This window comes from Rhopalosiphum padi, chromosome 2 (assembly GCF_020882245.1).
Source record: "Rhopalosiphum padi isolate XX-2018 chromosome 2, ASM2088224v1, whole genome shotgun sequence".
Classification (NCBI taxonomy): Eukaryota; Metazoa; Arthropoda; class Insecta; order Hemiptera; family Aphididae; genus Rhopalosiphum; species Rhopalosiphum padi.
In genome coordinates, this window is record NC_083598.1 from 73191212 (window position 1) to 73215025 (window position 23814).

The 23814-nt window shown below is 30.5% G+C and overlaps 1 protein-coding gene across 1 annotated transcript; it reads right to left on the reverse strand.

Moving 5' to 3' along the window:
• Positions 1-2096: 2096 nt before the first annotated feature.
• LOC132921610 (BTB/POZ domain-containing protein KCTD8) lies at positions 2097-13398 on the reverse strand. Its single transcript, XM_060984733.1, has 2 exons — positions 12408-13398; positions 2097-2777 (listed from the first exon to the last, which is right to left on the reverse strand). Exons 1-2 carry the CDS (start codon positions 12902-12904, stop codon positions 2588-2590), a joined length of 687 nt encoding a protein of 228 aa, XP_060840716.1. The 5' UTR covers positions 12905-13398; the 3' UTR covers positions 2097-2587.
• Positions 13399-23814: the final 10416 nt, after the last annotated feature.

A 23814-nucleotide genomic window follows, 5' to 3' on the forward strand; every position in this document is an offset into this window, starting at 1 on the left:
TATATAACATTATATATTCTATATCATTGGCCACTCCCACCGCCAATCTTCAGTATATTATATACTTTTATATACCTTTTAGCGAATACAAAACATCTAATATTATATGTTAGGATATTTGGTTTTAATAAATTAATCTATAGTATATAAGTATTGGTGGAAACGAAGAAGTTTCAACTTTAAGTAGCTGAAATATTGACATTTTCGAGAAAGTAAATAGCAATATGCAATTTTCCTCACCACAACTTATCAAAATGCATAATAATAGTGCTGTGTACAAAAAAAGTCTAAAACTTCCCTGCATAGCACCAGTAAGCCATTACGTTTGATACTAACAATTATTATTAACGATATAATTTATGATCGTTAGAAATATTAAATTAAATTATAATTATTAAAACAATGTTTAAAGGTTTTTATTTGCTTAAGGATGTTTTAATTGGCAGTGCTGCAAAAATAATAAAACAAATTTTCAAGGAACACACAAATCAAATACAATATTATTAATAACGTTTATACTGTTATCACTACCGGCGTATGATGAAACTTGTTCTAAATATAAGATTTTTTTCCACAAAAACTAAATATAATAATATTTTTCCGCCCATTGTTTTTAAAATTGAACGGGGGTGAGGGACTATACTTCAGTAAGCTTTCAATGTAATAATAATTTAAGATTACAAAAAACTTTTTCAACATTTCATCGCCGCGTCCTCTTCTCTGTAGACTTACGGTGGTGGTTTCATTAAAAGAAAAAAAAAATATCAAGACGGTTTTACGTGACCAAAATATTATTAACATAAGGGATAAAACTTCCGGTTTTTTCTACTGGTCCTGTGTTTGAAGCAATAACTTTTTTCAAACAACCCTTACAAACAACTGACTGAAATACAACGAAGGTTTAATTATTATAATAATATTCCGGGTAGTTTTGTATTTTGTTTTACCTACTGAATTATCACTAACCACGTTATTATTCGATAAAAATGCGTACTACATCCGTTGTCGTAATAACAATATTATATCGACGCGTGTATATTATATTATGCTTATTATAGTAGATGATATTGTTCCTAAATCGGAACTTAAAATCATATATAATACGAATTACAGTAGTCCGTGTTTTCGTAACGATACGTGAATAGGATTAAATGGGTTTAATAATAATTATAAAGAATATTAATGTGCGCACGCCGTCGCCATGGGTAGTGAAGGTTTTACACAAAATATTGTAAATACTTACGTGGTGTACATAATTACCGTATTATAAATAATATTACATATATTATATAATATTTTAATTATAATGTATGCACATTACCCACTTGGGCTTTACTGTTATTAACGTTTTGTATATCGTACTATAATCGTTAGCGCTTAACGATAATACGTGTATAGAAACAATATGTTTATAATATCGACGGTGGTCTTGGGCACCGAATAACAAAACTGAAATCTTGCCTACACATAATATCGATGAAGATGTTTAGATACACAAACTCGATTGTTTGTTTAAAATGTATAGCGGAACACTTAAGACGCATGAGCTTTTTATTTTGTTCTTTTTTTATTATTATTATTATACCATTAATAATAAATTAAATATTAATTTTACATAGCATAGTTTATTAATATCGACGTATATTATAGTATTTTATTATATTATATATTAATCATATGATAATAATTTAATAACGAATATACCTTATATGTGTATAATATATAATGTTTTAGAGCAACTATATTATATTATAATAATAATAATAATATATAAATGTAATGAAATTTACAACACCATATCATATCATTTCGTCGTAACACGATGAATATGTTTAATGTATATCTATTTAAATGGCTACCATTTTCTAAAAAAAAAAAAATAAACAATACAAATATATATATTATATTATAATTGTATAACCACGAAACCGATTTATTATTCGGTACAAAATAGGGATATAATCAAATTGGTCCTAAAATATAATAGTAATATTATGATTTATATTATTATTAAAAGGTATTACGTACGATTAATAAAATTAGGCCAAAATTTAAAATTTATTTTATAAAATAATGGTGTTTTAATGATAAGTTTGTTTTTTTGGGGGGTGGGGAAGAGGGATAGGTTTATTAATTATTATTATATGAATATACATAAATAAATCTATATATATATATAAATATTCATATATATTGTATTATTATATATTATTCGAACGTAATATTCCTATTTCTAGACCCTAGTAATAATTTAATAATAATAACATTAAAAATAATAATGATATATATTAAATGGTATATAATGGTATATACTAATCATCATTATATTTTATATATATATAAACGTTACGTATATTAATAATAATTAAAGGAATGGAAAAAAAATATAGAAACGTAAACGGAAAACAAAAATAGAATAATAATAATAATAATATCTACAAAATAGTATTATAATAATAATGATAATAATAATAATAATAATAATATGTTTGGTCTGAGATGTCATAAATTATGAATAATATGACGACGGGCGCGCGTTACCCTCGTCATCTCGTCTCGTCTCGGTGACGGTGTCGGTTGTCGAAATTCATGAATCCCTGACGAATACGAACTCATTGTAATGATTCCAGCGGCATTCCTCCGAGTCCACGCCCGGTTTGAGTTCGGCAGCGGATGTGCCACCGGCTGTGCCCGATCCACAACTGCCGGCCATGTAGAACCCTTGTTCCTGAAGCATGTCGAACGCCTGTTCGATAGACGTGTGTTTCAGAAAGAACCTGCGCAACAATTACCACTCCGTTAGTGTCAATGTTTATATTGTTTATTATTTTTGAGTTTTTTCGAGTTGAAAAAAAATATTCTCAAAAATCTTTTATTCGGGCTGTATAATGTGTATTGACCAGAAATAATTTTCGATTTAACGCGGCCGCTAACCACAGTATATAATGTTATTATAATTTATACCTAACACTTATAAGTTATTAATATTATGTTGTTATGATGCTATATGTACTTTTTATATTTCTTTCTACACATGAACTACTTTTTTTCTCAATTACAATTATGAAATTTGATCAAGATGAACCGAAACAACTAGTTGCAGTCTGCAAATGCCTGACACGAGTTCATATCGGCTACGTATTGCTCTGTACAAGGAAAGAAAAAGCTACTTTTGATTTCACAGTAAATTTGTGCGTGTTTTCAATAATAACAATTATTAAAGGTGCAATTTGTAGAATTAGTTCATTCATACGTATATTTTAAAAGCCGTATTGTCTACTTGCTTGTTATTTACATTCCACTCTCATATTATTTATCTAAATTTAAATTTATAACAAATAATAGATTATATTTAGGCTCATTATTCGATGTATGTAAATATGTAGACATTTCGACTTCAACAAAAAATTATCCTGCCTAGGAAAGGAATATGAAATTCCAAAAAAAAAAATGTTTTCTTTGTGAAAATCGATATACTTACGTAGTATTATACAAGCGCGTCAAGACGAATATTTAATAGACGCACGAAATTAACCGCAAAATATATGTATCTACCTACTATAATATCTAGCGTTCAACATACCATCTCGTATATCAGGGATGGGCAACTGAAAGTTATTAGAGGGCCGATTTTTAGAAAATTAATATTTAGCGGGCCAGAGTATAGAGAGCAAAAAAAAGGTCATTCAAAATATGCATTTTAATTTAGCATAGAGTATAGACAATTGACTTTGAAATTGTACAATGTAATTTGAAAATGTAGCGCAGGCCAGATAAAAAAGGTTCGCGGGCCGCCAGTTGCCCACCCCTGTTGTTTATTATAATATATTATGTGTATAAAATAAAATCATCTCTGTGATTAGAGCTCGATTACGTGTTCAAAATAATCTTGTGATGAGATATTATAGTTCGTCGTGTAACAAAAAAAAAAAAAAATAGTAATAATAATAAAGCTTAATAACCGAACCAACTTGGCAACTTATGTAAAAAGGTCGGCCGCCGAACAATGGTATGCAATTTCGAGTAATCGTGTCTCGTTCCAGATAAGGTGAAAAACACTGTCACATAACTATACTATGACGTGTATATGTAGTAGATACGCACACTAGATTTAAAAGAGCGCTCTACCCCGTCCTGTGTACTATACATAGGTGTATGTATTTTATACCGTATTTCAGCAAAATAAAATATTGTTCTCGCAATAAAAACACACATAACCATTACCAATAACAATATAGAGGTCCAACGCAGTATTCAAAAAAATATTTTGGTGGACTTTATACAAACCTTAGTATAATATGTGGTGTATAAAATAATGGACAATTGTTAAACGCTTTAAGCTTTAAATCGGTTTTTTTTTAAAATTAAGCTTCGGAAACTATGGCCATTAGCTTTGGGATTTTACGATAGGGTATGGTACGGTAAGTTTTGGAACACGTGTTCTCAGATGTGGGGCATGGATTCGTGGCTAAAAACCCGGGTGGTGACCCATCTGAAAGCTAGCAACACCGGGTGGTGCTTGACCGCAACACCATTCAGCGACTGCGTCCAAACACAACGCCACGCCATGCCCCTATATTGTGATTTATTGTTTTAGCTGTAATGTTCAATTATTAATATTATATTAATAAAAAAAAAAATGAACCCCTAACTCACCTCCCACAATTATTGCCTTTTATAGGTCTGACTTGTGATATGTGAACATATAGTAGAGGTGCGAATGGGAGGGCGTTTTCGAAAACATAATATGGAGGTCATTTGACTGTACCAACTCACTGATTTAGTGATTTAAGGGCTTTGGACAATACCGACACAGGTTTGGCGGTAACCATTGCAGATAATAAAGAAATGTTTAGGCATCGCATAGAATAATATAAATAGTAATACTACTCTATTGGTCATCGACTCAAATGTTTTGTTCCCGAATGATAAGAACCCATGTTGATTAATTTTATATTCCAAAATAATGTCGTAAATATATATTATATATATATATATATATATATGTTCCATCAAGAATATATTACCATGGTTAAAACGATAAATCATAATTCATAATATTGAAACAGTTGGATTTGATTAATTTTTCACTATTTAAATCAGTTTATTCTTGAAAAGCATACAAACTGTACAGATTTGATATTTAAACAATTTAATACAATAATTTAATATTATCTATATTGATATCGTCATATATCGCACTGTAATGTTGGATGTGCACACGCCGACGGGCGACAGCTGCTGTAAATGTACGTTTATGTAGATGTATACTATTATAGTATTACTATAAACCTGCTGACTGCTGTTAAGAGAGTAAGTAATAGCGGAAATCTAAAAAAACGAATATTATTTAAATATATTAAAATATTAACACTGTTATCGTTGTATCCAAGGTATTTCAAATTTTGTGTGACAAAAATGGTGGGAGTTGTATATTGGTTCGATCCCCAACATTTTTGTAATACAACATTTTGAATACTCAGTATAACTATCGGTTAACACCCCCCTCTCCCAAGCCCCCTTCTATTTGCGCCACTGGAAGAAAGAGAAATCGTACTCGACGGATTGAGAGAGCCATATATAGATATATATAATATGTATATACTATATATATATATATATAATGTATATTTGAATACATATATTACACTGCCATCGTCGTAATAATATATCGAGCTGAAACTGTTTAGGGCACAACAATGACGACTACGGTGATAGCTACGGTAGCAATGCCGAAGACACAGAGTATGGTAAAGGCTTATAGTACAATTAGCGTACACAACCCTTTCCCGTTGTTTGGATAGACAATCGCTCGAACGAGAACAATGGCGAATATTTGCAAACAAAGAGAACACTTTACGGACATTTTTAGGCTCATTAAGGACGCGCGTATCCGCAAAGGGAGCTTTTACAGAGTCAAAATTAAACAAAATAATAGTGAAACAAAACATTCGGACGAAAACAAACTTTTTTTTAAATAACAATTGCCATTTGTTTTTTAGATGATTTCGTCGTACATTCTCGAATAGAATAATATTATATAACAAAACAGTAGTGAAAACAATTGTAAAAACTAATTATGCATATTTTCTCGAATCGGTTTATGTAGATTTGATTCAATTTACTCTAAATTGTGTGAATTCAATTTTTTTTCCGTAACCATTAACCATAATTTGATTTAATCGCGCACCAATATAGCCATACTTATATCTATAAATATGTTTTTGCTTTTATTTAATTTCAACTATTCTCGTATTTTATATACGAAAACTTGATCATAATTTAATATGACGCGTTTATTTAATAATATTATCTATATAATATTTTGTATAATTTAATTGTGCATTACATTATTGGTATTTACTATTTTAGTCAAGAAAAACTGCGAATTTAATCGATTTACACGTACTTACATAGAATATAATAACGATATATTTAATCCATTCATATATATAATGATGTTATGCACGTTGGAAATAGAATTTAATGAAAATATATATTAAATAGGTTATCCTTCTTCGTTTCATTTTATTATACAATAAAAATATGTATAATATATTATAATAATCGATATTTTTTTGATTTTAGGAGCCCTATATTATATATTATATAGTTAGGTAAGCTAAGTATAATAATATGATGTAGGTAATCTTTCGACTTAATGTTCAAAGTATAGATATGCCTACTTATACTATATATATTATACATTTTTTTTAAGTGAAATATAAAAAAATCAATCATTACAGTGTTATAGGTATATGATAGAATTCGTTTTCTATAGCCTATAGGTATATATAATATATATGTTAACTGTATTTCCGGTTATTACAACACATGTTTAACGTCACTGCTCCCCTATTTTGGACACAGAGGCAGGTTATTAATAGGCGAATACATAAACGTTTATGAAAATAAGTGAGCGTAAATTCGCATTGAAAATGTTTATTTTTATGGACGATAAAACAAGTTAACAACAAAACAGTACGTATAATAAAGACATAAGGATGTACACATAGGCTATAGGCACGTTCAGTAATATAGCACAAATAACAATTATTTATAACAAGAAAAATTTTTAGATTTAAAAATGCTCAAAATAATAATGTATAATTATTTAAGATATTGAGCAAGTAAAATAGATTACAAATAACTTTGTGTAATTTTGTAATTATTTTACACCGTCGCACGTCGTCGTTGTCGTATATATCATCGAGCTGAGAAGAAAGGAATTCTATTTCGAATTAAGGGGACGCATGGAGGTTTGAATGGTCGGAAGGTTTAAGAACGAAGAGGTTTGGAGTACAGGAATTTATAGCGTCATACCCGCGTCATATATATTACATGTATACGTCACAAAGTGTGTTCGCAACATGTATATTACACGCGCTACGTTTGCATAGTATAGCGTATGACGTGTTAAGAAAAGGTTATAAACGGTCCATTTTCGTAGAGACATGCAAATTTGTATAATATATAAAATATGCACGTGTGTACTCGTATCGTAGTATTTATATAAGAAATTTTCGGAAAACAAGGCAAACAAAATAAACAACAAACATATATAGTGAATCTCTAAATACCGGATACTCTCAATCGCTAAATGTTGTCCACTAATCAGAGTATTTAGTTTGTAGAAAATGCTTAGTTTGTTCCCGAAATAACGACCGCTATTCGGAGGTGTTCAATATTTATAGTTGTCCGTACTTAGGGTTAAGTTGGCTTAACTTAATTAGTAATCATCTTAAGATTTTAGGACCAATTCTTAATGATATGGTATAAAAATTTTATGAGTAAAATAAAATAGAAATATTAGTCGTACATTAATATACCCTCGTTCTTAAAACATAATCTTTATTTTATCCAAAGGCTCTGGTGGTATCGTTGATATAGATATACCGTTATTATTCCGTGCGTTAAATTTAAAAAAAAAAAATACGAACTTTGCTGTACTTCTCAGTTCTTATTATATTATGAAATATGCAGCAATATACGATAGTTTTAGTATTAAACGGCACCATTATATTATTAAAAGTTCGAAGAAATGACTAGTGTGCGTAGAACATAAAACGATAAACATTAAAAGTCGTATAAAAAAATAAAAATTTTTGTTTGCTAACAATCAAATTATATAATTTATAGGTACTTATGGCCATATGGGATGTAAGTTTTCGAAATCAAGTAGGTAGCATTAATCATTCGTGGCGAGACTTCGGTCGGCAAATGGCCCGTGACCAGAACGGAATCTTAAACAGCGCGGAGCCAGACCGGAATACCTTTAAAGCTCTTAGGCAACTCGATATTAATGGTGACGGTTAGTGGGTAGTAATAGGTTGGGGTACTAAGAATCCAACTATATGACCGTAACTTTACATATTACATCAATATAATGTAGTATAATATGCGAAAATTCGATTTTAATGCGGTTGTGATTTGATGTGTTGTATTGACAACAGAGACCATTTTCCCTACCGTGAGTGGTCAATTGGTGTACATTTTTCTAAGAGCTCTGTTAGAAATTTAATTTAAAAGATTTCAATGTGATTTTCTCATAGATTATAACTAAATATCTAAATAAATTTATATTTATATATTTATTTATCTAAATAAAAATATCTAGTTTTACCTTTCTTGGACAGAAAAAAATTCAAATTAACGTTCGCGAATAAAATATAATAGAAGTAAATAATACATGAGTTTGTCAAAAAAATATGTTATATGCGGGACGTTGAAAAAGGATCGTATATAGTTATCGTGAAAATAGTTTTTTTTTTTTTGGTGAATTTTATATTAAATTATATATGAGTATTACGTTTCACTTTCTATAAGAAGTTATCAGAAATACACATCGTTATTAGGTATACCCACGGCAATTTACGCAATTATGGGGGAGCTGGGAGGACTTAGCTACCCAAAACTATGCCAAGTCCTACAATATCAAATGTATAATTACTAAGTAAATATAATTTTTCTACATTTATAAAATTATTAATTTCAATAAAAATTATTTAAAATTTTATTTTTTTATGACAATAATATTAACAGGTGAGATATAAATACAAACGACGAGAATTGTTGTTTTTTCCTTAAAAAATGCGGTATAAGAATAATATGACCCAATCGTGTAATATTTTATCACAGATGTGAATGTCTGTCAACTAAACTACTCCATTCGCGCTTAATAGATATACTCGTAAAATAAATATTGAATGTAAATCATGTATCTAGTTTATGTAAATAATAATTTGTATTTGCATATCGGTAACTATAGTTGGAGGTACGCCCCGCGAAAATTAGGTTATTTGCGTCTATGTATATAAAAATTATTATATATTCAATAGAATAAATCATCAAGAATATTGTCTTTGTAGTTTGTACTGTATTTACATGCGTATTTGAATTGGCATTTTCGACATGCATTATTCTAACCAGTAAGTGCCAACTAAAGGTGCTTAATATTTGCATGAAAGATGAAACACTCAAACGGCCAATAATTTCATGTTGAAATTTATAATATTTTTATTTGGTCGCTTTTCCAAAAACCCAGAATATAAAATACTATATTATTCAATTATATTTAATCTAATACGATATAATGTGAATGTATTAATGGTAACTTATATAAATGTATACCATTGCATAGGGTATATGCATTTGGCTTGTTATTTTATTATACTATAATATTAGTCTTGACTCTCGAGGAAAATAATTATGTTATGTACATTGTACATATTTGGTGGAAAAGAAACTATGTATCAAATATAATTTTGTATTACTCTCTAAAAGGTATTTTATCAAACCCCCTGAAATAATGTTATTTCGGTGTTTTTGTTGATCACAACACACACGTATACATATTATATGCTGTTTCATGTTAGTAAAGTTGTTCTCTAAAGAATAAAAGGTTGAGAATAATGACTGCGGCCTACTGTGTTAAGTTTAACCAAAGTTTGTTTGACGTATTAACACAATAATATCCGTTTTCTTTTAAATGTAATAATAAATTCACTTTATAAACTTATTCAGAAACCATACGAAATTCACCTCTAGAATATTTTTATTCGATCAAAGGGCAACAATTTGATACATATTATCACAGTTTTGTATAAATTATATTATATTTTCAACCACAGTTTTTAAAAATTCCATACACGTAAATTAAATAATTATTATAACATTAAAAATAATAACACTGTTATAATCTATAAAATATTTATCATGAAGAGGTATTGATGTACCTTTTTTTTATGTCTCTGACTTCTACTCATTTTTTTGTATTTTAATCGATAAACTTTATTTTACAAAATTATAAAATAAATGAAAAAATCACTAATATTATACATTTTTATACTGTCTCGGTTTATTATTGTTATGAATAATGCTATTTCGTGATATATTGTATATGAGAATTTAATCTATCTTTAATATAATGAAAAATACATGACTATTCATTATTATTTTTATTTAAAACTGATTTTTACTAATTCTTAATAATAAATTCTATCATCTATTTCAATTTGTTTAACTGCAATAACACAAATGCAACGGGTGACCATTTAAAATTAATCGATGCATAGTTACACGCTCCATATGTATTTATAATTTAATTAAGCTTTTTGTATTTTATTTTTAAAAATAAAACACGACTTTAATTATTGTTGAAAATAGTTACTTGACAGATTCAGTATAGTGTCTATATCGTTATTCGCCGTTTACAAAATTAAATTTCAAGTAATTTTATTAGTGGTCGATGGATGACGGCTGTTAGTTATAACATGTAGCTTTGTTCGTTTGTTTTTTTTTTTTATAAAGATATCGTAATTAGAGAGTTTTTGTTTCGTTTGTGGAAGAATATATAACGTTTATTGCGTAGGTACCTATAGTAATTGTCGTTTACAAAAATCGATTTTTACTGAACTTTTAACGCCGTCGGTATTATTATAGAAATACGTTGCCTACATCATATAAGCGCAAAAAAGGAAAATTTTAACGGAGCGTAAATAAATAACACATTAACAAAATAATAACGATAAAAAAAAATAATACACCCAGGAAGTCTTATGAAAGGATCTTTTTGTTATATTTAATGTTTGTCCGCGAGTCCTTAAACAAAAAAAAACAAAAACAAAATAAAGCTTTTTCGACCATTTTCGTTTATATATATAATTATTACTATACGAATTGCTGAATGAAACATGTCAAACACATGTTGCTTTGGAACCTATTAAAATATTCATTTCACAGGCGTCCACACACAAAAGACGCTCTTATAAGCTATAGGCGATCAATTTATTATAATAATAATATAATGCACCTACAAGTATTATGTCCGACGTTGTACCTTAAATATAAATACGATACCCAGGTGTACTCGAAATCATAACGCGTGGTTACCAGCAGTTACCTATAAAGTATTAATATAAACACACACACACACACACACACGATAAACCTGCAGACCAAACAGACACATACTCAAACCCGGTTACGCGGTTACTGGTAAGATTGGCGAACGGCGGCGTCCCCTGTATTTACATAACCATAACGCTTACACGATACCGGCTCAAGACTGGTAACGGTTTTAATGTTTACATATATAAATATTAAAGAGTATTGTTTATATAATATATATAAATATATTTACAACCAGACATTTTTTTTGAAATAAAATTTCCTAACGGTGGTGTGCTGGAGTAATCAGTGGCGCAATTTCAATGAAAAAACTGAGGGTAATGAAGTCTCTTTATTTTTTCAGTTAGTCCACAAATAGAATGTATTGTTTGGGCGCTAGGTGCTAATACGTTTTTGAATCTATTAGAAGAAAAATCTCTAACACGAAACTCACATTTACTCTACATCGATCGTAGACTAGACGGCAACTAACTACAAATTATTAAATGTTATGTTAAAATATTTGATAACATTTTAATGGCTTGCAGTTTTCAAAAAAGTTTTGATTGTGACAATTGACGAGGGGTTATCGAAAATTATATTATATAAGTATTTAAGTATGCACCTTTACTGCGTATAACCATATTGAATTCTCAACAATAAATAAGTGATCATTTGTAAAATACTTTGTAAAAAACAGATAATCAAACTTATAAACAGATTCAGTTAATAAAATTTAAAATGACAGTATTTTTCAGTATTTTGTATCGAAAACCGTTAGATATGCGTTTAAACAGAAAAAACACATATTATGCACTTATAAATAGAAAATGGTAAAGTATATGCAATTATATGCAAAATCATATACACCCTAACCCTAATTATAATAATATACTCGACCAATAATAATAATAATAATAATAATGAAAATGGTGACGATAAATAATAATGATGATATAATGTTATTATGATAATATCGTTTCGGCGTGAAAAAAAAATATAATATAATGAACACCCACCTGGCCGTATACCGATCCGTGTCGCCGTGGTCCGGGTCTCTGCTCTCGTTGAGCGAGTCGCCGAACACGTCACGACACAGTTGCACGCGACCGCATATTAGTATCCGGGGTATCTTGCGGAAGTTGACGTCGGACAGCCCGTCCCGGCCGAATGCGAACGTGCCGCGATAACCGACAGTGATGTAGCCGGGCCTCTGTTCTCGGAGCCGCTCGGTGAGACCGTCCAGCCTGTAGTAGGCCGCTTCAAGCCGGAGCCGCTCCTTTTCCCGAAAGCTCTCGGGAAGCGACAGCTTGCCGTCCCGCAGGAAGTCCAATACGTACCGGAACAGCACGCCGTCGCGGTCGATGAAGTACCGGCCCTTGCTGTCCTTGGGCAGCGGGTCGAGCCGGCCGCTGAACCGGTCGGCCAACAGCGACGGTTGCGCTTGTACCAGCGTGGACGCGGCCGTCGTGTAGAACACGCCACCGACGTTCAGGTCGACCACCTGGTCCACCATCGCCGCGCGAGATCTGTAGTTCTCGGTGACGACGACGTAGATGAATTTTTAGTCGCGAGTACGCGAGTCTCTGCTATGTTATGCTTTAGAGACACGCGAGAGCTCACCAACACGCAACGCGTAAATATTATCGCAATGCGACAACCAAGTGATGATATTATTACAATCGCGTGCGCGGTGATGGCGACTACTGTCGCGGTGCTATAATAATAGTATAGCACGTCGTATTTATATTATATTATATTTATATTATATAAATACAATACGACACGGAGGCGATATAATTGTAATAATAATAATAATAATAATAATAATGATGATGATGATGATAATAATATACGCACGTTCACGATGACGACACACCAACTGCAACCACCGCCGCCGCCGAAGCCGCCGCTACCACCGGTGGTATACGCTGACTGACCGGAACGCGAAGCGCACGCCGCTGCCGTCTCACTCTCGCGCCGCGGTGGTACAAGTCTAACCGCTTCGCTCTCCTCGCCGACTCTCGCTCGGTGGCGCGCGCGGGTGACCGCGCTCGTCGCGCGTAATCAATATACACCGCCGCCGCCGCCCCGTCACATGCCGTCCCGTCGCCGCCCCGCGATCACGACGCTTGCGCCACAGTCGCGCGCGTCGCATCCGTTGCCGCCGCCGCCGCCACGGTCGACCGACGTAATCGCGCAAGCGACCCATCTTCACCCGTCCACGCCGCCCGACCGCCCGCCAGCACACGCGTCCGACGCAGCCGTCGCGTGCGACATATTTCAATTTAATTAAAAAGAATTACCGCGAGATCCGAGACCGTCTGTGTCCGTGGTATGATAATATTAATAACGCGGTTAGACGCGGTATACGATATGGACCATACGCTATGCCGCCACTGATGTTCCGAAAGTGGAAAACAACAGATATTATAACAATCTCGTAGTCATCGTCATTATTATTACAGCTGTCAGCCGTCGTATAGCCGTGTCCCCAGACGATATGTCGTCGAGCAGGGTCGATGTGTGGTCCAAAACGCATTATTATCATTATGTTATATTCTGCAGTGGTAACTGGTATATGTTACGCCATCCGAGTGTGGTCGTCAGATATTAATAGTGTGGGCCCGACGCTGACGATCTGATGCTATTATTACTCGCGGCTTTTTATTATTGTATCACATCATACGAAATATTCGTCCAAACCATCATAACACCTAATAAATATACGGCGACCGCCTTTTCAACTCTCGTCCCTCTGCCGAACAACCCGTTGTTTGACTCTGTTGCTTCTAACTCCGACAATAATCATATGCTATGATGACCAATTACTTATGAAAACGAAACATCATCATCGACATTTCTTTCCCGTCTTTAATTTAATCTTTGTTAACCCACTTTGTTATTGCATATTATATACCTAAAGAATGTTTCCCAACATCTATAATATTATCTCAATAGGTACCTATACTATACTCTATATATGTTTAGTATTACGTTATTAGAACGCATTATTATTGTATTTATACAATGTAATGTGTACGCCTTATCTCTAGCCTACCTTGATGTTATAATTATATTATATATTTAATCACTCTGTAATTGAAATTTACTAAGATTGAATAATTACCTATACATCATGGTTATTGCAGGTTGAGAGACTTACTTATTAATCGAATTATATTAATAGGTTGGTAGGTATAGTTTCGAAACTCTCATCTCTGGTCAATTTATCCAAGTCAAGTGCCTATACCAATTAATTTAAGTACTTATCGGCTATATTACGTGTTATATTGTATAGATTTTAAATATTTTTAAATAAAGCGTGATTTGTAAAAAAAAAAAAAAACGATGTATAATGTTGCAGCGGTATGCTCGATGACTGCCAAATAATTCGTCGAGTACTTTTCAGGTTGCGAGAAAATGTTTAATCAAGTCAATAAAGTATGTCACATTGGACTCTGGCGTAAATACTATATGGTGTTACATAATATTATAATAATGAGTATTATTATTAATTGTATGAGATAATCAAACTGTTGGAACTCGGCATGCTATCGGATCACAGTATATCACAATAAATATATGCCATCTACTACTATACATATCATAGTATAATATCTAGGATACAGCAGTCGAATTTTTAATTATTATTCGATTATTCTAACCGTTTGAGTGGAGAAACAGCAATGTGATCCGTATATATGGTACTCGTTATATTATTACATTATATAGTTATAGCAATATATACAGACCGATGTTTGATGATATCGACGACGACGACATAGTCATTTTATTCTACTCGGCGTGGACTTTGTGTGTCGCGTGACGATGAGAGACGATGAAAACCATTGAATTTTCAATATTAATCGACCTTTTCACCATCGTCATGGACTTAAGTTACACCGCACATCATACGCACATATATCATCATATATACACCTAGCTATATATATTTATACTTACTTTTGCCTACATACATACTATATTTCTTTATTTCTTATACATATTATAGCTGCGATACTACATAAATAAAATATGAATACAGGTACACATTTCCGGGGGTGTCTTTTCTCGTTATACTACGTTTCTTCAAATCCACACGTAGGATGTGTACGGTAAAATTTAATATAGCACGTCATGACTAGCGAGCAGTCATTCGAAATGAAATTATTGCAGTGTTCTATCCGCTTCGGTTTTCAAAGACGTTTTTTTCGCCGCGGCGGTGGGACTTCCTCTTCCCGGTCATTTTGACGAAGCGTTATACATATATTACTATACAGTGTGTGATTCTTTTGCCGCATGAACTTACAGGCACGAAAATTCGGGAAGTAATTAGTCAAAAAACGTTTAAATAGTTTTTAAAATTTTACATGTCGGTTACTTATTCCCAGAGTTCGACAAAAAAAAAATTCAACAATGTCTTGTATTACCAAAATATTTGCGATAAAAGTATACCCTGTATAATGCAACCTCCTCCACCAACTTGTTTTTATGAAACCATAGAAAACAAAATTTTATTGATACGCGTTAAAAGATCGATTTATTCGTATGTTTATGAATGTATGATATTGTAATAACATATTTAATATACAATATTATAATAATGTGATAATTTGTGTTGGAACAAAAAGTATTTGTCAATTCTGGTTAAAATGTATATTTTTGAATTCTATACACTATTTTGCCTTACATAAATATTTTATTTTAAAACCAGAATTTTAATCAGATTTATGGCACTAGTATTATCTGACTCTACTTATTCCATTTTACATATTGTTCAAGTTTTAAAGAGATCAACCGATATCGTAAAAAATTCAATAATTTATTTAAATATGATACATCGTTTATATTCCTGTTGTACAGAAAACTGCATATGAAAATACAAGTTTATAGGCAAGCAAGCATGACCACGTATAATTTTTCTTTAATTACACATTTATAAAAACCTTTATTTTCGGAATTTTTAAAACCTTAATTTCAAATATAAAATTAACTTTTTAAAATCATAACTAGCCGTTTTATTTGTACTTTGTCAACCAGATTGAAAATGACAATGTTCTTAAATTTAATTTTGAACAAGTAGTATTTGATTTATTTTATTTTATATACCTGCTAAGGATAATATGTCCATAATAATTTTTTTAGAATATATGGACACTATCCTGATTTAAACATTAAAGTATGTAAATACTAAATAATATTAATCTATTAACATTTTAAAATTACTTAAAAAGTTTAACTCGGTACCGTATCGTTTATTCACCAACTTATAAAACATAGATATATACATTGTCTAAGTACCTATAATAAGTACTAAGTATCTTCTATCTATCTATCTCTATATATATATATAAAAATGGAGCCAAAAATGTATAACAATTCATCAATTGAGAACGGCTCAAATTTTTTTTTAATTGTCCGTAATTGCCAGGGGAAGGTTTATATATATATAAAGAGAGTGATAAAAAAATAAACGGGCCCGCGAAATCCTATAATGTCGGTCGATTAGAATTGACGAACGTGGAATTACACCAAAACTGGCAGCAGACCGGGAACTGGTAGACGAAATACATGTGGCCGTAATCGGCGATGTGGTGCTTGAAGGTCTTGTGTAAAGGCGGCATGCGGTTCAGGTGACAGCACCATCCAGGAGGGCACTGCAGATGGTGATAAGAACGTGGAAAAACCGGACGGGCCGACGTGAAAGAAAAAATGCGTTTCCCGAAGTTGGCAGAATAGCGGTGGCGGCGGCGAAGGAGATCTGGACCCTAGGCCGGTACTGCATATGACAGGACGACGGCGATGACGAAGGACGAGTGGAGGATACGAGAAGGCGGGTAAGTCACCTGTGCACATTTCACCAGAGATCACTTGCGGGCGCAAACGGGTTTGCGGTCGTCGTGAGCTCGCGGGTCTCCATGACGCGGTTGACCCTCTGGCGATGGTGGTGGTGCGTGCGCTCGGACGCTCAGGTCGCGCGGAGCCGTAAACTCTCGCAGTCGAGGCGGTAGAGAAAATCAAGAAGTATTATCCATAACACATAAAAAAGTACTTATTCGAATTTTAATTTTAGTGCGTTAACATTTTCAAAAAAATTTGATTCACAACATTTACAGTCGGTAATAAAAGTTTGAAAAAAGAATAGTATGTGTTGCCATAGGATACTCATTTATATGGTATCAGAAATCTGATGTATATAGTAGTATAATAGTATATGTACCTGTATATATTTGAAAATATCCCAAAAATCAAAACTTAAATTATCACATTGCAATGATGAAATAGGGAGAAGGAAACATGTTCGGTGATCACCCCATTTATAATATTATACATCACATATTGCACAGTAAATCGTGTTCCGCACGACAAAAATATAACGGTGAAGTAAGCGCATAAATTATATCATTGCTCGATCTCCGTCAATTTCGAACCCCTCCAAACAATCACAAGCCTTGAAGTTTTTCTGAAAAACATAATATATTTATCAATACATTATTATACCCGAATGCAGTTTTATATTGTATATGTATGCATAATATGAGTGACGCGCGAATCCTCTCATCCCATTTACATCCGTTTGAATTTCGTTTCAGATCACCATTGACGTTGGAAAATCTATCTCGTGCAAGTACTTCAAACGAAATATATTGAAAATGATTCTCTTTCTCTATCAATGCATAAATTATGCTTTCCGAGCTCTGCGTATAAGACTTTTTCGCTTCCGCAGAATTGCGGAAACGATTTGGCCCGGAAAACGTAAGTACAAAGGCAGCTGACGTTCATTACACGCCCGTTTAAAATTTAAATAACATTTATTTCGAATTCTTATAGAACGCGTTCGTGTTTTACGACGCAATAACCACTTGTTTGTTCTCGGAATCCAAGACCATTCGATGCGTGTTAACGTTTTTGTATAGATATAATATATTATATGCGTATAATGCATAAACTACAGCTTGCAATATAATAGTATTATATGTATTATTATATAAATACATAGAAAAGATTTCACAAAATGGACTACAATTTACAATGGATAATATCATTTGTATTGTTATACTACATACAGACATTGTATAATTAAAAAAATCGACTCAAATAATCTACATTATTAGACTAGCGTCATAATAATGTGTGTGTGATAACATTTGACAGGAAATTGAATTAAAAAAGAATATTCAGTATTCACTTCACATCGCGATGTACAATTTACAATTGTACGCGTTATATTATACGTGAATTAAAATATATTATTGTTCACGCAACTTGAATAATATATAAACTGACGTTTACTCGCTGTATATTACCATTTACACGTTCGTTAAACAAATTTCAATTGTCTACCATCTATAATATATTGATCACATCATCCACTTCTAACAATTTTTCTTTGCCAGCAATCATTTCTTGGCTTGCAGCGGCAAACTAGCCACTGAGATATCGGGGATTTTCTCTATTTTCTGATATTGGACCGTTTATAACAATTATAATTAGAGACATAATCATTTATAATTATATATAAAAAAAAATATATCGAATAATATTAAAGTTGGAAACAAAATTGACACTGTTAAAAATAAAGGATCTGTACATTTTTTTTAAATTTTATATTATAATATGTTTTTTATTCAATATTTTTATTTTATATAGCAATAATTTGAGATCGACATGTTCTACATAACTTTAAAATAATTATACCCATAAAATGTATATCCTAAAAAAATCATGTTTCACATATAAAAAAATGTTTAACCACCAGCTGTACCTTTTCTACTTCGATATAAAGTTGTATTAATTTTATACTTCCACTCACTAATTACACATTTAGCGGCCACCTTGTAATTTCTCGTTGAATATATATTTTATAATTAATGTGTTTACCTGGACCAGGTTCTTGCAATGACAAACAGACAGTATAATCATAATTCATAAATATTCAGTAGGTACTGATAATTATCAACATTTTCCATTTCATGTGACTATTAAGATTAATATTATTCACTAGAAAATAATTTTCACATAATATGTAGAAATATAACGTTATTTTCTAATATAAAGTAATTTACCATAACATATTATACAATTCATACTATATAAAAATATTATACGTTATTTATGTAATTGCTAATGCGACATAAAAACAACGAATATTAAATACGTAAATATAAATAATTGTCATCAATGAAAGAAAAAACTAATTTACGAATTGATGTAATTATTGTATAGGAATCGATCAAAATATTTACTTGACACTGTTATGATACATACAATATTACAAAATACATAATATACATATATGTAATACAATATACATAATATACATACATGTAATACAATATACATAATAAACATACATGTAATACAATATTACATAATATATTGCCTATAGTCTACTGTTGCTACATTACAAAAAAATATAATATGTCCTTGAAATTGCTAATATTTAAGTTATAGCGTTAAAGCTTGAAAATATAGTTACATTTTATCAAATGTCCAAATAACAATAAGTTACTAACAAAAAAAAGTTTATGATTGAAAAAATGCATCAATCATTTGGAAAATTGGACTTTTTTTACGCTATTATCGTTGTGCGTGGTAACTGTGTGAAATATCGTTTTGAAAGTTTTGTTATTTTGTTGTTGTTGTCGTTATGACAGACACATAGACGATACGCACTGTTAATAAAAACAATAAGTGCATAATTTTTTTTTTATTCATACCAAAGAAAAATATTATTTTAATATATAGTTTAGAGTTTCTTCAAGCATTTTTGTCCTTAATGCATTTCGGGAATAGTATCTTAATAATACTGTCTCGTTCATTATTATTTTGTTGACTCACACTTTGGGTTTTATTTCACTCCTGGAAATTAAAATAAAAAAAATAATATAAGAAATATTCTGAATTTTTTATAGGTACGTAATGTTTCAATTATATAAATTTACCTTCACAGTCAAGTCACTTATTAAAAATATATTCTAATAAAATTGGAAACTAAAATCTACACGCGTTTACAATTCCAGTAAAATTTAAAAAAATAAATGACTATTCTGATGTGATTTGGAGTTTGACAAAAAAAATATAAAAATGTATTAACTTGAGTACCTATAATACTATATGAAAATGGCAAGAAAATCTAGTTCATCCACAAGAAAATGTATTTTTAAAAACAATAAACATTAAAAACGGTATGAAAATTATATAGTCTATTCTGATATTTAAATATAATAAATTAATCATAATAATATAAATTTAATTAACGAATGATTATATTGATAATCGCTGAATAAATTATAAAAAAATCCATAAATCCATACAATATAAAAGAACATTAATACAATTTGCAAAAAAAAAATAGAGAGGGTGGCCGGGAGAAACCGCAAGTAAATGCATTAAAAAAAAAAAAATTAAATCAACCATAAAATATTATGTTGTTGTGGAAACGGAGTCAGCAGGTGGCTACATACGAACTGAATCCCAATAAAACCTTTTAGGATGTATTAGGGTTGTTTTAAGGTATAAGGTATATGGTATATACTAATTGAATCCATGTTTTAATATTAACTGAATCCTATCAAACTTTAAAAAAAACCATCTTCCTTTCCATTTTCACAGAAGTAGGACTGTCTGAAACAAAAAATAATGCAAGTATGGTTAAGAAATGTTTTTTTTTTTTAATATACATATACATATTATATAATATAATAATGTACGACTTTAATGTAATATGAATAATTTAAATTGTATATTATATGTATTATATAGGTAATGCTAAAATTACGATTTTTATGTGTGTGATAAACATTTTATACATTCAAATCATGTTATTTTCTTTGATTGCAGCTGTCTGCATTTGTTCTTTGATTTTTTTTTCTTTGTTTTTGATACCATTTCTTGTACCATTAATACGAGTACTTCTAATTTCGATATGTGTTTCGCATTGTACATTTTACAAAACTTTTATAAATTGATAAATGCTTGGATGAGCTGAATAAAACATATCGTTGAAATTTGAATGGAATGATTCACAACTGTTAGTTGTTTTCGCCAATAAACATGATATGAACGATATGACGTAGTCGTCTCCATATACGTGTATTATGGTTGGTTTTAAATTTTACTCAGAATAATCCTCAGACTCAATTTGTACATTTTTGGTTTCCCAACCGCGGACTCTATTAGTATATTTCTCGTTTATACCCAGGTTAGTATATTATTTTTTGCCTGTTCAGATACTGGACTCAATTAGTATACAACGCTGAAGGTAGGTATATGTGAACTCTTAATCGAACATTAAAATTAAGTTTAAAAAATGAATGAAAAATCATATGTGGCTTGAGCTTCGTTGGAAAAATTATAATAAGTTAATTCACTCGAGTAAAACACGAGTGTTTTTACATAGGTAGGTACATTTATTACACAATAATTTGAATAATTAATGAATTGTATATTAGGTATATTTTATAGTGATATTGTTTTATAATATCACTAGATGTTATAGACTTATAAGACAGAGTCGTTGTAGGTCAAATCAATGAGAGTACGTTCAAGGCATAAATAACTTAAAATGAATCTACATATTTTGAAAATTTCATTGTATAATCGTTAACAAATTTACCTATATAGTATTTAATTTTGATCATGTGTTATAGCAAATATATCATTCAGAATAATAAAGAATATATTATTTTAACTGTAATTTCTGAACCTCCATTGCTACGGTTAAAGTTATAAATATGTAGACAATAAATATGTAGATAAAGTGATAACCCTTACTTAATTACCAACTATAGGTACATAGCAAGTACCCAAATCCCGTTACATAATCTATGACGAATCCGTATCATTTAATATGATATTATGTATTAAATATACAAAACCAAGAAACTATACCGTTTGCCGATACATCACTGTCGTCGAGGCTATTTTGCATGAAAATGTATAATATTATATTATTATGTAGTTTTTCGGTAAAGTTCGTTTTAGATTTTGGTTGACTTTCTAAAATACAATAATATCATATTATTATAATATTATAACGAGAATATAACAATAATAAGAATAAGTTGATACGGCACTACTGAAACTTGGCATTCGTCTCGTTCTACACATATATATTATATATACCTATACGGCTATACCCTACTATACTGATGCGAATCAGTAAAAGTGTTATATATTATTGTTTTTATTATTGTTACTATAAACTTGAAAGCAATGATCAATCATCAGTCATCACATTCGAAAAACGAATCTGAGCACAGTTTGAATGTTTGTATAGAATATTATGTATCATAGTATTTATTCCATAGAACATTTTTCAAGTTTTAAGTGCTCATAAAATTAATTTATGAATAAAGATTCTCAAAATGTATTAAATAATGTACACACGTAACAAAATATGAGTAAACATTTGTATTAAATAATAATTTCCTAGTGAAAATAATATGTATAATACACACTAAATAGAGCTTTAAAATAATAAAAACTGGAATACGGCTTATTTATACTAAATATGTACATGCGCTACACAGTTTTAATATTAACCGGTAAAAAATTTGAACGAATGATGATTGAAAAATCAAAAATACGAGTATATAAATATATAACACATATAGTATCAAACTACTTCGGTAGAAATCTAAAAAAAAATGAATAATTTTCACATTAAAATATTAACTAACTAATAACTATGCATGGTATGTATATTATGCAGCTAGTAAATAATTGGATACATATTTCAATAACATATTATTATGTTGATATAAGTATTATTTGGTTAAGCCAATGCGTTTTATGATAAATATGTGTTGTTTTTGTATAAAAAAAAAAACAAAATATTAACTACAATTTATTAATTTATTTTTTTATTAAAAAGTAATAGTCAGTGAAAAATTGATTTTAAAACTTTAATAAAAAGTTATTTGTTTTAACCGTTGTAAGCTAGTCAGCTTTAAATTCGTTTTAATATTAAATACACAATTTTAGTTTTTACTCTTTTACGTTCATTAACTTTATTATCCGTGTAATGTGCGAGTATACATTATTATTCTACCATACAGTATTAACTTTGCGTATAGTTAATAAAATAATACTATATAATGAAAGTTTGTTAGTCGGCGTTATTAATTGGAAATTTCACACTTCACAGAGATGGAGCGCGTTAAAACAACTTGAATGGCGTTACCTCTCAGAATATTATAAAAACTAAAATAATGTTAATCACTTAATTATAATTATTTTTTTTTTACACTTCAACTGACACTTTCAAGTCACGAATGTGTATAAATAGAAGAAAATTATCCAACTGTTAAGAGTTAAAAGTAAATACGTTTATTCTCCTATATGTTATTTATACGTCACGATAAATAAAGGTACCGACCTAATTAAGTTTCTTATAAAATAGAACTTTACATAAAATTT

Coding starts and splice junctions, on each gene's coding strand:
- LOC132921610 (XM_060984733.1), bottom strand. CDS start 12,904: ATGGTGGACCAGGTGGTCGACCTGAACGTCGGTGGCGTGTTCTACACG. Junction 2,778..12,407: donor ACGGATCGGTATACGGCCAG/GTGGGTGTTCAT, acceptor ATTGTTGCGCAG/GTTCTTTCTGAAACACACGT.